The sequence below is a fragment of the Pterocles gutturalis genome, unplaced genomic scaffold (genome assembly GCF_000699245.1).
Source record: "Pterocles gutturalis isolate BGI_N339 unplaced genomic scaffold, ASM69924v1 scaffold40020, whole genome shotgun sequence".
NCBI lineage: Eukaryota > Metazoa > Chordata > Aves > Pterocliformes > Pteroclidae > Pterocles > Pterocles gutturalis.
Window position 1 is genome coordinate 1 of NW_010142211.1, and position 18,289 is coordinate 18,289.

Consider the following 18,289-nt stretch of genomic DNA (forward strand, 5'->3'; position numbering starts at 1 on the left):
TCCCGATTCATTTGTTTTGCAGTGTGGTCTGTTGAAAGCCTTATGGGTGGGGAAAGGTGAGACATTTGTAGAGAATGCGCTATTTTTCTGCGCATAAAAATGCAATGGATAATTTAAGATGACAGGGTACCTAAACTACACTAGACATCTCTTTTGGAGATCAGTTTCAATTTAAATGCGGTCTTTTCCTCAAGGTTATAGAGAAACTGTTCTTCAGACACTGCCTCAGCTAACAACTCTAGATGGAAGAAGCATTTCTGGTGAACCAGTGGACCCGGCAGAAGAAAGCTGTTCAGATTTGCAGTGTTTAGAAGACATTCTGGGCTGTTTGGTTTCATCTGGGTACCCCTCATCTAGAGACCAGGTGCCATAGTTTTTGTGTGCTGATTTTTAAATTGATACATTTTATTTTTATATTGCAAGCAACTCATTAATGTTACAAGGGTTGTCTTTCGTTTTAATAGAACTGTGTTACCTTACCGGTGGAGACACCACATATTGACCAGGCATTAGCTCATTTTCGTCAACGTGCAAGAATACCAGTACAAAGTGCCATCAGCTCCTCTACAGAGTTTGTCTCCTCTTCAGAACCAGAGAAGGCAGAACTTGATAAAATATACAGTGAGATAAGAATTAAAAAAATAGAAGATCAGATTTCACAGATACTGCAAAAGGTAATTTTTTTTTCCTGTGATCGGACAGAAAGTTCTGTTTGTAAAATGGGGTGTATCTCTTGATAAAGCAAGACTTTGCTGGGACAGACTGGAGCATTTATACTGGTACATATGTGCTGACTTTGATAATATATATTTAATAATTTTGAGAAGCTGGCAATAAAATCAAAACAAGTCTTTAAAACCGAAGGTTGCACTTTGAATCACAAAAACTTTAGTACTAAATAAAAACCATAGTCTTCCTAGTCTGATAGACCATGTGGTATTACACTAGATAGAAAATTGTTCTCTGGTTTTTGCCCTGAAACCATCAATATATGTAACAGAACCTGAGGAAAATATGAAATGTGGTAAAATATCTGGATTATAGAGTTGGTGAAAATTAATTTTGCTAAGTAATAGGTCAAGTTGGTCTGATATGTTTGTTGGGTATGTTTTTTGTACAAGTTTATGGTGTACCTTTGTGGTTTAATCCACTCAGCTGGCAGCGAACACCATGCAGCTGCTTGCTCACTCTCCCCTGTCTTGGGAAGAGAGACTCATGGGTTGAGATAAGAACAATTTAAAAACTAAACTACAGTAAAACTGAAGGCCCAGTCTGCTCCTCGCTGACAATCCCGGAGCAGACACAGTCTTGAAACTTATTCCCAGAAAAGAGATAAGAGTCCAAGAAAGAGAACTTCTGGACAGATCCTCATCTATATACTGGGAATGACGTGCATGATATGGAATAGACTGTTGGCCAATTTGGGTTTCAGTCCTAAACCTAAGGTCAAATCCTAGACTAGTGATTGGGGCTGTGCTCCCTCCCAGCTTCTCCTGCACCTGCAACTATAAACATCGGTGTGTTATCACACACCGATTCTCAGCACAAATCCTAAATGTAGCCTCACACTAGCCTCTGAAGAAAGTTAACTCTGTCTCAGTGGAAACCAGGACAATCTTGCACGTTTGCAAGGCTTCTGTGTTTTTAAGTGCTGTATTTGTTTTACATTTGGCACCAAGCTTCTAGCCTAAGGATTTTAAACAAACTTCAGGTATTTCAGAAAGATACAACTATGTGTTCTCAAGCATCCTGTTCTGTTGGGTTTATTTTATCTTTAAGACAATGACATGTTTTAACAAGGAGGGAAGGAGTAGTTCAGAAGCAATTATTTACCTCTCTATGAAAATTATTTTGTAACTCTTAAGTTTTTAAAAATAACACCTGAGTAAGTGTTAGAAATTAGCCAATTAGAAATAGTAAAATGTATAGATAAAACTTCTGTCTGTTCTTAGGTATCTGATACCTCAAGAAAGGAAGCTCCTCCAAATGTTCTGAAAGCTAAGAGAGACATAGATCCAACTTCTGAGAGTGAAAATGAGAGTGGGAAGGAGAACAAAAGAAAGGTTGTGAAAAGAAGCAAGATCCCTACTTACTGTAAAACTACCTTGCCCACTAGGTGTCATGTGAATCATCCTAAGAACAAAATAACTGACAGGTATCCTAATGTTTGCCACATAAAGCCAAAATGAATTAAGCTGAATATTGTCAGACTTGAAACAATTTGCTGAAAGCCACAGGTTGGACAAATTAGCTCTGTTAATAATGCTCTAAAAATTATTAGCTACTGAGGCTTCAAGACAAACCTGTTGATTAGGAAAACAATTGTGTAAAACTTCTCAAGTGTTCCACTCTCCCCAAAGAAAATGAGATATTTGCCAGCTGGCCCTGCTCGTAAATGCTTATTATACAAGCCCCTTTTTTCTTAATCTAACTGTTTATATATAACCTTCTGCAGCATTGTTTTTCTATATTAGTCCTTCATGTATTGTTATCTATTCCTTTAAACTTTTGGAAGTTTACTCTTCACTCAGTCTTTTCCCTATATGATCATTTTCTGTCTTTAAGTGAAAAGGAAATTGAACTGAATATTCCAAAATAAGCATTTTCAGAATTCTAACAGCTTATATTGTCATCTTTGTTTTAAATTGTGGAGACAGAAGAATTCTTCCCAGAGAGAAGAATTGAGTCAAATTTAAAAAACAATAATAAAAGGTTTGTGGTGTCGGAATGATGGTGGAGAATATAACTGTCAATATTTTTTATGAAACTGAGGATGCCATACTAATGTGTTTGATTTATATAGTAAATATCAGAAGTGATTAATAGAAGATATCAACTGGAATATATTAGTTTAGTCAGCCACTGCAGCTCTACAGCTACTCTGCTTCTCTAAAATTGTTTCATATCTATATAATCATGTTTTTCAGATAGCATCCACTAGTACTACATACTTTTTTACAGCTGCATATTTGAATTTAGTTGTTTTATGATCTGCTTGCAAATTATTTTCTAGGGTTTTTTTTTAACTCTGTACAATTCAGCTTCTACACAGAACTGAAAAATTTTGTCCTGTAAAAGTGTCTGAATCCCCTGTTACGGTTTCAACTCTGTATATTCTTAAATATACCTTGATGTCCTGCTATTATAGGGAAGAGAAGAGTTCCTCAAAGGGTCCACGCTCCAATCAGAGAGACTGTCATATCAATTCATCATCAGATGCTCAAGACTTGGAAGTAGTGGGAAGAAGAGCTGAAATATTGACTGTAAGACAGAGCAATATAGAAAAAGTAGAAGAAATTAATTCAAATGCCACAGAGGAATCAACATACCGGGTATGTTTTGCATTATTTCAAGTTAAGTATGTCTTCACCTGAAGCCAAGCATATGTCTCCTGGTGAAACTTGAAAACTGGAGGTGACAAAAAATAATTGCAGGTACACAGCATCAAAAAATAGTGGAGTTCTTGTGTCAGCTGCAAGAGAATTTATCTTATTTCACTTTTATGGGGGTTTTTTGCCTGGTTGCTTGCAGTTCCCTCTGTCATCCATGAATTGCAGAAAGATAAAAAATTGTGTTCTACAGTTTTGAATATTGTTTGTCATTTTTTACTACATCTGAATGTCTCCTAGTAAGCTGATGCTTACCACATTCTTGCTAAGGCGCTGATTCAAGAACTGGATCAGGAGAAAGAAAAGAGGTGGAAAGCAGAGCAAGCAGAGAAGAAATTAATAGAGCATGTCAGAGAGCTCCAGAAATATGCAAAAGAAGAAAAAAATATTCAGACTATGGCTGTATATACTACGGACAGGTAGGGAAACTGTGCTGTAGTATGAGGTTGGTTTTTAATTCAGGACAATTCCATTTATAGTCTTAAGAAATGAGAACAGCTTTAAACAATATACTTGGAAAACAATGCATCAAGAAGTAGTGCTAGAATTTCTCTGTTTTACCTAATTAAATTCCTTTTGCTGCTTTCTTCCTGTTCTTGTCTTGGAACACTATCAGTACATTACTCAGCTCCATTTCTAGGTGGTACTTTTCAAGCAGTTGGTATCATAATTGTACTTTCAGCTCAAGCTCTAGTAGCTGTCTCGTATCATACTTTTGCTTCCAATTCACAGTCTCCTTTTCCACCTGTACACACCTGGGTTTATTTTGTTTGTTTGTTCTTTTCCTGTGCAGTGCACTTGAACAAAGATGTTTCTGGCAGGCCAGAGTTGGCCTATATATGCTGCAGGTCAGGTCTAGCATATCTTCATATAGACTGCTGTCATTATCCTTGTAAGTTCTGAACAGTGTCCTTTCTTTCAAAAGTTCTCCCTTCTAACAAAGCACTGTTTGTTGTCAGCTATGATTGGAGAAGTCTGCTGCTCTATTTATCTTTTTCTTAACTGCATTGTATTTATCAAAGACACATTTTCTTTCTTGTAAGGAACAAACAAGCCCAGTGCTTCCTGAGTTACCATCCAAGTCTGACTGTGATGATTTCATCTTTATGTTTTAGGATTGCTTCCCACATTCATCTGTTATCACCTTGGATAAGAGGCTTATGTTACTTTTTTGGGGGGAAAGATATCAAAAATTGAAATATCCTTCAATATTCTAATAAAATTTTCTGAAGAAAATTTATCAAATTACAAACTAATACTATATGTTTTACTTTCATATGAAGAAAAATTATGCTGGAATGTCATTTCCTTAAAGACCTATCTATGAGGCTGTCTCCAGCTTAGTTTCTTTTAAAATGAAGTTCCATATAGTAATGCTACATATAACTTCAGTAGTATTTTACATATTTTTTAAGTTTTACATGACAGTGCTGTAAATAGTAAAACTCAGCAAAGAGCAAGATATGGTGTTACAACACCAACTAATGTCTTATTCTATAATGTGTCTGGCATGAAACCAAATACTAAAATGTTTGTGATACAACTTTCTTGCATTTATTCTCAGGTTAAAGGAATTGATACTGAAAGAGAGAGATGCTAAAACAAGACTGCAAGCAGATGTCCAGCAGTTGAAAGGTGAAACTGAAAGACTTACTAATGAGTTAAATCAGGCAAGAAAGAAAGAAGCAGAAAGTCAGAAGGCCATGCAAGCTTTAGAAGAAACACTATCCAAGATGGAGACACAGAGACTGCAGCAACGAACAATAGAGGTAGTATTTTTCATGAGTAAAAAATACGATGGCAACAGGATGGCTACTATAGTCCTAGATATTAAGAAACACTAGATTTTTCAAGCCTTAACTCTGATTTTTCCACAATAAAAGCTGATTTTTTCTATGTAGTAGTCGTAGGTTTCCCAGGGAAGTTGTGGATGCCCCATCCCTGGAGGTGTTCAAGACCAGGCTGGATGAGGCTTTGAGCAACCTGGGCTAGTGGGAGGTGTCCCTGCCCGTGGCAGGGGGGTTGGAACTTGATGATCTTTAAGTCCTTTACAACCCTAGCCATTCTATGATTCTATAATAGTTAATAACAAGTATCAATTTTAATTATCAATTACTGTCTTTTATAAATAGAAATATGTGATGTGGCCTTTATAAGATAAAGGAGAACAAGACCTATGTACTTAACACTGAGAGTTGCTATTTCCTGAAGATATACAATAAAAAAGACAAGTTTTTAAAGTGTAGCTGAAATCAATAGAGATCTTATTAGTGGGATGGAAATCTGGTGGTTCTGTTTGTTTTGCTGTTTGTTCTGTTTTTCTAAAGAATTAGAAGCTTCTAATTGCAACCAGAAGAAAACAGTAATTGCCGAGAACTTATTTTAAAGATTCTGATTGTTTTGGGGTGTTCTTATTTGGGATTTTTTCATTTTGTTCTTACAGCTGCAAAAGATAACGATGCTTTTGTTGTCAGAGGCACTTTGTTCAGTATACAAATACATTAATATTAAGATGCTGGACCAGATGCTGCCACAATTTCTGACTGAATAAATTGCCTGGTGACTTTTCAGTGGCCAAATGCTGCATCCTCCAATATCTATTCCTATTGTTTGATTATATTCCTGTATCAGCCCATTCCTGTGTCACTGAATGCATCCACTTACAGAGATTGAATCCCAATATATCCATCCTTAAAAGTCTCTGAACTGCCAGTATGGTGCTTTAGGACGTGTTGTTGCTCAGGCACCTTGTAAGAAAGCAAAATTAAAGAGTGTGTTGACAGCAAATACTGTTCAAGTAATGGATTAACCACCGTCCACTTTAGGGTCCTGTTTAGGCACCTGAGTGGCTCTGCCATTTTCTTCCTTCCCTGTAAATACCCTCAAGCTATTATGGATCTAGAAGTGATCTTCCATTTAAATCACATCTTCCTGTCACTTGAAAAGTACTAAATTGAGTGATTTAGAGTAGAGGAGAGCGTGGTTTTGGTGTTGTTTTTTTTTTTTTTCTTTTCCTATAAGAAAGTAAATACCTTATTGGTGTATGATGTTTTTATTTTTCCTTTGACTGTGTGGAAGTCATCTCTTTTGCTAGTAGTAGCATCATTTTTATGAACTGCAAAACTTTATTAAGGGAAGGTCTTAGTCCTTGTCTTCAAGATCTTGTAGTAAATACTCACTAATAATTATGTTTCAAGAATAGTCACAATGCTCTGGAAACTAAATTCTCTTTTTGAATGTTCAGATTTAATATACCTTTGGCCTGTTTTATCAACTCTAAGATTAACAAATTCTGGAATGTTTTATAGAGCTTTCTCATAGTACGCATTGGCAGTTAGCTTCACTGGTAAATTATGGTTACCCTAGGTAGTCACTCATTACTAGATTACGTCTTTAAAGGATTCAAGATAAGTTACTATGCATCTAAATGTGTACCCTATTTTCTGGCAGTCTTTAAATTTGGATATGTTCTTACTTGAAATTTTTGGTTTTAAGTTCTTCAGTTTAGGAGAGAATTGTTTCACTTCATCCACAAAACAAGAATATAGTGAGGTGTGTCTAAATGTTAGTCAAGAAAACTACTGTAGAATATGAGAACTTATTTCATGTATTTTCTTTTCTACTTCTTGAGTCAGAAAAGACAGCTTTGTATGTAAAAGGCTTATGTTTAAAAAATGGAATTTTTCATAAAAGCTTGCATCAAACGGAAAAAGTGGAGTATGCCACCTGGTGTTTATACTGATTCTCTGTTTTTTATAAAGTCATTAGAAAGCAGCTCTATTCATCAGCTTTAAACTGTGAAGCTCAAAGATAGAGATTTTTTTGTAACTGGAGTGTTTGTTTTTTTTAAAAAAAACAAGTTATACTGAATGCAGCTAAAAATGTTTTGCTTGAAACTAATGCAAGTATTACAAAAGTTTGTAACTGAGGAAATCATTCTGCCAATACACTTGGTCTACTTCCACAGGACACTTTCAAGTTCACTTTAATGTCCTTAGTTCTGCATAAAAGTTTATTTTTTGTGTGTTAAGCTAAACTAAGACTTAATTTTAAATATCCTGTCTTAAATTTCTGCAAGTGTAACAAAATATATTAAGAAAAAACAAACCAAAGAGAATAAACAAAACCTGCACAAAAAAAACCCCTTCCTTTGTCTTGGGCTAGATAACGTACTAACCTTCCATTAGATTTTGTGAAAAATACTGACAGTTGTGGAGTATGCTGTAAACATAATGGGCCTAGTAGACATGTATAATACTTTAATAAAGCACCTCTTCATTTATATTTTAGTATAAGACATGAGGAATAGAATACAGTTCTAAAAAAATCTTCTTCCTCTCTCAGATGAAAAAGGTGCAAGAAGCAGAGCTTAAAGCATCAGCAAATGAAAGAGAAGTACAGTTACTTCGAATATCCTTTCGACAACAGAGGGAGAAGGTAAAACAACTACATGAGCTTCTTATACTAAGAGAGCAAGAGCAAAGGTACAGACTCTTTTTTTCTTTTCACAAGTTAATAGAGATAGTGTTGCAAACGCCTTTTGTTTAAATGTGTTCTGCAAAGTATGTGTGTAGTTCTGGTTTTGTTTTTTTTTAAATGTGTGAGATAGTGTTTGTAAAACTATAGATGTCTTCTGACCCATTTTCTTGCTCATTTAAGAGTATCTTCGTATCTTGGAGATTGCTGACTTACAGGTCCCTGCAGGCAACTGTGTTCTTCTAGCCTTTAATTTGATAGGTTCTTGTCTTGTTATACGGCTAAAATTTTTATTTTAAATACTTGATCTTTAATCCAGGAAATAATAATATAAAAATAAAATTGCATTTGAATTAGCTTGAAGATCTGCATATGCTACAGTAACACAAAGTTTTAAAAGAAAAAGTCAGCCTCTACAGTCCTTTAGAGTGGGTGGGTGGCTTGCCTCGCTGTTTTCCTCTTTCTAGTCAAAATTTACTTTTTTTGGAGAATACTTGAACATAATTCTATACTGTTGAGCTAATACAATCAAATAGGTGTACAAACTAAAGCAACAAGTGGTGTGTGGCATACTAGTATGTGAGGGACGTCATTAATAAAATAAGCTGGTTACACTTGCTAAATTTTACAAGGAAATGTGTTCAGATGCCAAGATAACTGCAGGTTTAGATGGAAGAATCTGACAGCTGTGTTTTGAGACCTTCCAATTCTTATCTCGTAAATCCCCAAAAGACGTAATGTGAAAGACAGCAGATGTGTTTTGTGTTTTAAAGCAGATGAACAGAATCGTCTTAAAGTGCAGGGTAATTTTTCTTCAACATTCTCCTACAGGGATATTTACAGACAGGAAGGAGGCTTATCCCTGAACCCTTTAGGTCCCATTGCTGATGCTTTTCAGGTTTTGGGTCTGAGTGAGAAGCAACATTTGTTGGGTGAGTGTGAAGAGAATGACTGCAAAAGAGGACATCTGGCTGTACAGTGCTTTTCCCAATTCCAATGTCTCTTCCAGAGCTTTGTTACTAGCAAAGCAAACAAATGCTAACAGCAAAAGAGCAATTGAATAATTTCTACAAAAGTTTGAATTAAAAAGTAAGGTTATTCCTTTGGGGTTTTAACAGTAGTCAACATGCTTCTCCTTGTTCCAGGGCCATTGTCATGGAAGACTGAAATCTGTCTGTGAAATTAAGTAATTTATCCCATTTATTATCCTTTTTAAGAAATTAAAAGGAAATCAGCTAAAACAGCATTGTAAGATACTGCAAGTTTTGTCTCAAGTATATGTTTGATAACAGGAAAGAACTTGAAACCCGAGTTGCTTTAAATGGACCTGAATTTCAAGATGCTTTGTCAAAAGAAGTGGCTAAAGAGGAACAGAGACATGAACAGCGTGTTAAAGAATTTCAGGAGAAAATTAGTGTGTTAAACCAAAAGTACAGAGAGTTAGAAGATGAATTTCGTTTAGCTTTAACTATTGAAGCCAAAAGGTTTAAAGAGGTAAGACTAAGAACATTTAATCTTAAACTAGGTGTAGCTGTAGTTATCTTAAATGTGTTTGGTTGGTTTTCTGTCAGGTTTTTTTTTTTACCTTAAGGCCTTTGCTCCAAGGATTTATCTAAAAATACTGGTAGTAAGATTTGAAATATCAGTGATTAGAACATAAACAGCAAATCATACAATCATAAAATCATAGAATGGTTTAGGTTGGAAAGAACCTTAAAGATCATCAAGTTCCAAACCCCCTGCCATGGGCAGGGACACCCTCCACTAGCCCAGGTTGTTCAAAGCCTCATCCAGCCTGGCCTTGAACCCCTCCAGGGATGGGGCATCCACAGCTTCTCTGGGCAACCTGTTCCACTGGGTCACCACCCTCACAGGAAAACATTTCTTCCTAATATCTAATCTAAATCTACCCTCTGTCAGCTTGAAGCCATTAGCCCCCATTCTATCACTACACTCCCTGATAAAGAGTCCCTCCACATCTCTCCTGTAGCCCCCTTGAAGTACTGGAAAGCTGCTATAAGGTCTCCCTGGAGCCTTCTTTCTCCAGGCTGAACAACCTCAACTCTCTCAGCCTGTTCTCATAGGGGAGGTGCTCCAGCCCTCTGGTAATTTTTGTGGCTCTCCTCTGGACTTGCTCCAACAGGTCCATGTCCTTCTTTCGTTGAGGGCCCGGAGCTGGACACTACTCCAGGTGGGCTCTCACGAGAGCAGAGTAGAGGGGGAGAATCACCTCCCTTGACCTGCTGGTCACACTGCTTTTGATGCAGCCCAGAATACCGTTGTCTTTCTCGGCTACAAGCGCACATTACTGGGTCATATTCAACTTCTGATCAGCCAACACCCCCAAGTCCTCCTCAGGGCTGCTCTCAAGCCATTCTCCACCCAGCCTGTACTTGTGCTTGGGATTGCCACAAACCAGGTGCAGCACCTTGCACTTGGCCTTGTTGAACTTCATGATGTTTGCATAGGCCTGCCTCTCAAGCCTGTCAAGGCTTGCACTCAAAAGTCATTACTCAAAAAAACCCAGCACTTTTATTCATAAGTAAACGTTAATCAAATTAGAGAAACTTGTATTTGGTGATATTAAATTCTTTTAAAATATGTTGCCCTTCTACTAGAATATATTCGGTTATTGTAAAAACTCTTGTGGTGTTTTGATAAGGTTATGGTTGCATATATACTAGTGTATTTAATAATAAAGTTCCCTATTGTTTAACTTTTCAAAATTGAATTTTGGAGATGCATTTTGAAATTCAAATTCAAAACTTGCTTACTAAATTCCTTAGATATATTTCATGTGAACACCAGCCATAGAAATAAGTTAAGTGAAATAAAATTTTAAATGTTTCACCGTCACTTAAATTGAGTTTTCTTCATTTTAAATCAGGTACACACGAGAAGAGGGAAAGAAAATACTGGTTTTTCACCCTTCAAATCTTTCTCTTGCAAGGAAGAAAAAACAGAATTAAGTTCTTTCCAGATTTTAATGTTAATCTTAACAATGAGATTAAAGCAAGGCATTGTTTTAATTTCCCAAGCTATTTGTTGGGGGGTTTTTTGTTTGTTTTCTTGTTTTGTTTTGTTGTTTTTTTTTTTACGAATTTGTAGCTGAGAAGAACCAGTTTTTTGAGTTGAAGTATCATCAACAAACTGGTAAAAAATAAGTTTCAGATATTTACTGACTTCACATACTGTTGATAAACTTTTATTCCTTTATTTGAAATTCAAATCACACTTGTGTGTATGTATACATACTATTTCCAAATGTTATCATTTTTCACGTTGTTTTATCTTTTAAAACTTCAGGTAAAAGACAGTTTTGAAAGTGTTTCTGCTGATCTAGTTGAACATAAACAAGCAGTCTTTGAGTTTGAACAAAAGGAAAAAGAGATGTCAAGTCTGATCCAAGACCTGACAAGTATAGTGAAAGAACAGAAAGTAAAGATTGCAGAATTAACAAAATCAAATGAAGAAGCTATGGCAAATCTAAAGGTACTTGTTTCAAAACATTTCAACGACATATATGATTTTTTTGTAATATTTTATCTCTAAAAATAGCAATACCATACAAGGTAGATTGAAAGACGCATGTTTCCCGTTGCACTAAAACAGAGTACTCTGCATCAGCCTTTGTTCTTGCACCTTGCATTTCTCTTTGTCACAAAAACTTTGCTCCCCATATAGCAAAATGTAGACTCATTCATGTCTTCAGAAGTGTATTCCTTGCCTTGTGTGCACTAGCAGTTTGTATTTAATCTAAACTGAGACTTAAAAACCCACGTTAATACCTCTGACCTTCTGTAAATTGAAAGTAATAGAATATGATTCTGTGGTGGTCACTGTACATGAAGTAAAAATGAAATTGCACAAATCATCAAGTGTAGTTATTAGCAGCTTAATATCTCCGAGCACCACATAAAATTAGTGGGTTTAGTCATTAGCTACTAATTATCTAATTTTAATGTTAAATACAGTGGGCACAGTTGCTTTATCTTACACTACTGATCACTGTGTGGTAACATAGTACTACGTTGCCCATAAGCAGTTCTGAAAAATATCAGGAACATAACTTTTAACCTGTTGTGTGATCCACTCCCTCTTCATGCTAAAACTTCTGTGCACTACAACCCCTACACAGCTGTTTCTAATCTTTTGCTGCTATTGGGGTGTCCCAGCATTGTGTAGCTATAGACAGTAGGATTCTGCCAGTCAGGCAGGGATGTTGCTAAAAACAAAATTTAAAAATAGCTGTAATCTGTAGAACAAAAAATAGCCTGCATGACTGAAGATAATATTTCTCATGGGAAGTGGAAGTTCAAAACATCGCAGCTTCTGTCTGTTTTCTTTTGGGTTGGTTTTTAATATCTTAACTTGACTTTTTTTTCTTGACTCGTGCATTTATTATTCTAAACAGGTTTTTATAATGGCATTGACAATTTAAGGTGGTTATTTAGAAATCAGCTTTACAGTTTTCTGGGGTTGAAGTATGTCTATTTGCAGCAAATATTTGTGTTTCATTACTGGGAAGAGATGCATTTTTTTTATCAGCTAGAACCTTGTACATAAGCAGAATATTCCTCAGTTAACTTAATTTGCTGTATATCAGTATTACTTTTTTGGCCACTTATTATTTATTTAAAATTTTGAATACTTGTTTTAAAGGATCTTACTGTCTTTTTCCAATGTTCATTCGTACAGTGTCGAACTGGAGAACTTGAAGCTGCGATTGAGCAGGATAAACAGAAGGCTGTTCAAGTTGAACTTCTGAAAAAGGAAAATGGAAAACTTATTTCTCAGCTGACAGCCCAGGAATCTGTGATTGATGGCTTAAAAATGGAAAGAAAACTATGGGGGCAGGAGTTGGCACAACAGGGTAAAATATTGTGTTTTTTCTTTTGCAGAAAAAATGGTGATGTTCCATGTCGTACCTTTTCAAATGACCACTCCAATATAGCTGTAATCATGACAGTGTCTCTAGATGCCTTGTTATCTTTACACAGTCAAGATGATGTGCAAAAATAGACCTTCTGTACTACGCAGGCCATTATAGGAACTATAACAGTAGATGTGGGAGCTAGTTGTGAATACAGTTTATCTATTTCCCCAAAATGTCAAAATACCATCATGTTATATGAAGAACTTCTAAATATGTAACTAGGAAAACAAGGATTTGTAACAAGTGTTATGTAGTGCTATTTGTCTCTCAGATAAGTAAGTCTAATGTGAAATTTTCCGTAGATATCTTTAAAAAAAAATAAAATGTTAAATACTGGATGAAAAAAAGCTTGGGCTTTTTTAATTTTCATGTGTCTCAGCACCACCTTGTGGGTTCTTTGAGAGTGGCTGGATCTGTAAGAATTACTGTTGACTTTTGTCAGAGAAGTTTTCAAAGGGTGAAATACAGACCTTCCATTCTATATTTCTTCTTAAGCATTACCTATGGATTAAAGCCCTACAGTGTTTTCAGCAGGCAAAATAGTCATGTTTAATTTTTAAGGTGATTCTTACCTTTGCCTCTCCCTCTATCCTGACATTATACATCTTGAAGTCATCTGTAAAATGAGTGCTGTAGTGTGAATATTGTGTTTTATCTAGGAGCTCATCTTGCTCAAGATCGGGGAAAACTGGAGGCAAAAATTGAAGTTTTAACGAATGAGATTGAGATGTTAAGAAAGCAAAAGGAACAGGACAGTGATACTATAAGAATAAAAAACAAAATAGTGGATGATCAGACAGAAACAATTAGGAGATTAAAAGAAGTAAGTGCTATGTCTGACAATTTGTGTGCTTAGCTAAAATAAAGACTAGCAGTGAAAGTTACTGTAAAAGCTGAAATTAAAGCAGACTCTACACTCCTAGTTTTACCAACTCAGAAAGCACAATCAGGCTGTCCATGGCAATTGATTTCATTGAGAGCAGAAGAGGACCTTGTATTAAGTTGATGTATAGATGCTACTTTGAATCTCTAATTGAACCATTTTTTGGTAAAGATTTTCTTCTCTTTGCCTTGCTTCAAGTTTTTCTTGATAATGATTTTGAGAGAGGAAAAACCGGGATAGTAGAATTCTTCATATGTGTTTAAAAAGTAAAGGGAAAAACATTTTAGAAAGTTTGCTTCAGCTTTATTTTACAATGTAAATATTTTTTTCTTTATTCTGTTCTTCTAAATCAATATTTTAACAGCAGAGCTACTGTGTTTGTTCTATTAATTCCATTAATCTCATTTAGAGACCTAAGCTTTTAGCTTCTTAATGAGAGCAAAGTTTATAGGATGTCAATCAAGGTTAGATGCGTTAAACCATATAGCCATGTTAACAGCATGTCAGCTCAGTGATTTGTGTATGTAGAATAAGTTGTTGGATTAGAGTTCTAAATGACTTTTCTTAACTTGCTTTCAATTTTGGATTCATGTTTTGATGTTTGTTTTTTTTTTAATTCTAATTTCAGATTAAGAGTATTTAACTGGCTATTTTACTAAATATTTTTCATAAAATGATACCTTTAGAAGAGTAAACGTTCACATGTCCATCCCTGCTTTATTCCAGCATAGACTAAACAGATACTTTTTAAGGGTAACCATAAAGCTAAAATGAAGGGTGTTCTAAAATATTTTGTCTTCTAAAGGGCTTACAAGAAAAAGATAAACAAATCAGAAAACAGCATGAAGAAAATCTGAAATCTCAAAAATATTTTCAAGTACAGTTGGATGAAAAAGCTGCTGAAGTTGAAGAATTAATGGAAAAAATAGAAAGGCAAAATGAAAGAAAAGAGGAATTAAAGCAACTGCTAGAAGAAAAAGAAGTAGAACTTGATGATGTTAAGAACGCACACAGGTGATACATATAAGTGGTGATAATTCTTTCGGATGTAGTAGTATGCAACGCTGCTATGAAGTTATTTTATGTTCAGAGAGTACATGCTTGCTATTAAAGCCCACAGAAATGTGGAAAAACAGAAGCATGGAAAACTTTTTCTGCCCTCCTAAGAAGTGGTATCTACATTCGTTGTAAATATGTGCATTTTATTTTCAGTGCACTGAAAAAGAAGTGGCAAGGTAAGGGAGAACTTTTAAGCCAGCTGGAGGTACAGGTTAAACAAATGAAGGAGAGCTTCGATATCAAAGAGAAGAAGCTGATTGAAGACAGAAATAAAAGTCTTCAAACTCAGAGGTGAAAACCTTAATAGCTTATTTTGTGATTGCTCAGTTACTGTAGAGTTGCACTCTTAAGTGTACAAAAATGTTTGGTTATATGGTGAAAGAATGCATAAGACCTTTTTAAGTACTTGTTGAGCCCAGTTGCTGCAAGCTCTGTGTGCGTAGAAGTAATTCTTGCTATACAGGTGACTCACTTTGTGGAACTGGCATTCAGTTGCAGCATCTGTCCTTTACACTTCTTAGCTATGTTCCCATTTTGTTTGAAAATAATCAGAGCCTACACTCATTCCTCCCTAGTACGCCCATTCCACCACAATGTTTTTGGTTTATCTCTGTGAGGAAACGCCATGTCACTCTTACATGATAGAGAATCCTACAGTCATGAAACGTGCTGACTGGAGTCGCGCAGTGAAGATGCTGGTGCACGTGAGGCACGGTCTTGCAGTCTGCAGGAGGGTTTCTTGGAGCATGAGCCTGCCAACCTTCTAGATCATGACCAGGATGCATGGGACAAATTGGTTGCAAATACACAGATCAAGCCAAGCAATTATGGCTGGCATTTGGTCTTACAAGAGAGGCCACAGTGCTTCACTAACGTCTGTGCAGGATGATGAAAATACTTTGTGTGCAGCATAGGAAACTGAGGACAGATTCTCAATACTTATCACAACCTAGGATAAACAATAATAATAATAAATATTTCAGTTTGTGACACACAGACTCTTTGTAGGTTACTACCTGTCATTCTCTTCCCATACAAGTCACAAGGTTTTTAATTTCTTTTCTTATTCCTCTTGTACTGTCAATTTTTTTTGAGCAGTAAATAATAAATATGAGATGACACAGAAACAAATAATCCAGAAATGGTCAAGGACTTAGATGATGCTCAGTTATTTCATATGCATCTGGCATTATGGAGAAGTACGGTAGACTGCTGCCCATGATGATCTTAGATTGTTAGTATGATCTTTATTCTTTGGCCCATTTCTCTTATTTTCTCTTCCTTCCTCCCAACTATTCTTAAGAAAAGATTAGCTAGTTAATAAGACTGCACATTTATCTAGCAGTGATAACCACACTGTTACTGAAGGAATAAGCTAGTATGACTAGGGGTTTTGCTTTACATTTTTAAATTAAACATTTTGATTAATTACACTTTTGCTATTATTTTACAGAAGGTCATCTGATTATTAAATGAAAGAGAATACCTTGATGGTGAAGTTTGATTTAACAAAAAAAAAAACAAACAAAAAAACACCCCACCAAACAAAAAAAAAAAAACCCCACAACAATCATCTCAAATAGTCAATAGTAGGAGGCTTTGGAATGGTTGGAAAATCAGTAGTGAAACTGAAATTTTGTCCCAAACAGTTGTCTTGTTTCAAAATTTTGGTGTAAATTAATTGTATAGTGGAATAATTTGCCTTGTTTTCTGTTGCTACATATTTTAGAATTATGCCCTAGAAATAGAATTTGCTTGGAGTCAAGGAAATGCTTCACTGCTGTAAAGCAGACGCTTTTCTATTTCTGTGAGACACAGGCTTACAGGCCATTTACAGGATCATAGTTCAGTCACTGACTTCTCAGGAAGCAAAAACAACAAAGTAGATGTTTGAAAACAGGTAGACTTCTTATCCACATTGACAGTAGCAAGCCTGAATCTTCATATTCTTTGCTAGTGCCTAGATGTTTTTAAGAGGAATGCCAGAAGCCCTAGACATGGTGCATAAAAGAGAGAACAGGATATCTTCTAAAGCTAGATATTGAAATAATTGTCTTCATGGCCATGTTATTAAAACCTTATCTAAGGCAGAACTGGGCAAAGCAAAATGCTTCCATTGTTTGCAGGAGTGTGGTGGGAGGTTTTTTTCCTTATTTTTTTAGGATTGCCGTGGAAAAGCTTCATGAAATGGATAACGCTTTTAGAAAACAACTTGAGTCAATGTTGGCAGCTCATCAAGAAGAACTATTGCAGCTGGCAAATGAAAAGGAAAAACAGATTGAAGCAGCAAATGAAAAAGTAATTTTAATACTAAATTTATATGTTTACTTTTATTTGCCTTTTTATTCTACAGCTGCTGCAACAGTGGTGCTTGAAGTTACCTGTTTATATCTCTCTGGCTAATTTCTGAAAGGAAACAGCCCTGGTTTAGTACTCAGTATTTTCACAGGAAGAGAATCTCTAGAACTACCATCATGAGGTTCTGTATTCAAGCAAAGTAAAGTTGTATGCTATGTAGATGTTATAAGTCAATAGCTAAACATTCCTTATGTACATAGGCAAGAATAATGATATTATGCCAGATAATCCACTTAACTCACCTATGGCAGTGTTAACAGTCACTGTTCCTCTCATACGCTGCATTCTTCCCTACTGTGACAACTGGTGCTTTCTCTGCTAGTAGGGATTTTGGTTTTGATACGTTACTTGCTATATGCTAGTAAATTAATACTTTTTTTTTAAGCAAAATTCTGCTATTGCATCCAGTAGCAAAAGTAGTGCATTGCTTATTTCAACAGAAGCATATAACTCTTGCATTGCTTATCAGTGTTAAAAACTGCCAAGATTCTATGGTTTTAGGTATGTTAAGGAAAGGCAAGAATTCTATTTAATCTCTATCTGCCCTTTCAGGTTTACTCTGTTGAAGAAGAAATGCGGCAGCTTCTGCAGGAAACTGCAAACAATAAAAAAGCCATGGAAAATAAATTAAGAAGACTTACACATGCACTGAATGATATTCAACAAGATCTTTGAAGATTATTACTATATACATTGGAAAGTGTATTACAAGTTAAGCAAATACATATAGCACAGTGCACTTTTTTCCTTGTTTTCTAGAGAATAAATTGTCATATTTTGACGGTTCAGGACTTAGACATAAACATTTGTACATTATTTTCACAATAAATAGTTATTTCTAACCCTTGGTTATTTTTAACTTTTGTCAAAATCGGTCAAAACATACATATAAATGAAAAGCATCATATGAAACTAGGAATTAGCTTGTTTAATAAGAGAAAATAAGGTAGAAAGAAAGGCCCAAAGACAAGAGCTTGAAGGTTGCCTTCATTGGGCTAAAGATTCTTGTAATAAGAGATCCAATAATTTACCTGAAAATACGTTTAATCTGCTACTGTTGATGAAGAATGTATGATTCCTGCAACTTAAGCGTGGCTTTTTTGATAGCATATTTTGGTTCTCTACAGCAATAGGCTTCCTACCAGGCTTTTGAAAAATAGGAGATAATAAACTAACAGCGTCTTATGG

The 18,289-nt window shown here is 35.5% G+C and overlaps 1 protein-coding gene across 1 annotated transcript; it reads left to right on the forward strand.

Moving 5' to 3' along the window:
- Positions 1-175: 175 nt before the first annotated feature.
- Positions 176-17,776, forward strand: LRRCC1 (leucine rich repeat and coiled-coil centrosomal protein 1). Its single transcript, XM_010084291.1, has 15 exons — positions 176-364; positions 465-674; positions 1,953-2,155; positions 3,149-3,332; positions 3,660-3,808; positions 4,954-5,158; positions 7,734-7,873; positions 9,158-9,359; positions 11,172-11,357; positions 12,564-12,738; positions 13,461-13,624; positions 14,490-14,698; positions 14,897-15,034; positions 16,906-17,041; positions 17,654-17,776. Exons 1-15 carry the CDS (start codon positions 176-178, stop codon positions 17,774-17,776), a joined length of 2,613 nt encoding a protein of 870 aa, XP_010082593.1.
- The last annotated feature ends 513 nt before the right edge of the window (positions 17,777-18,289 follow it).

What these genes read in the sequence shown, in the direction of transcription:
- LRRCC1 (XM_010084291.1), top strand. Translation starts at nt 176, where the DNA reads ATGCGGTCTTTTCCTCAAGGTTATAGAGAAACTGTTCTTCAGACACTG. An exon ending in TGCAGCAACGAACAATAGAG is followed by an intron (nt 5,159 to 7,733) that starts GTAGTATTTTTC and finishes TTCCTCTCTCAG; the next exon opens with ATGAAAAAGGTGCAAGAAGC. An exon ending in CTAAGAGAGCAAGAGCAAAG is followed by an intron (nt 7,874 to 9,157) that starts GTACAGACTCTT and finishes GTTTGATAACAG; the next exon opens with GAAAGAACTTGAAACCCGAG.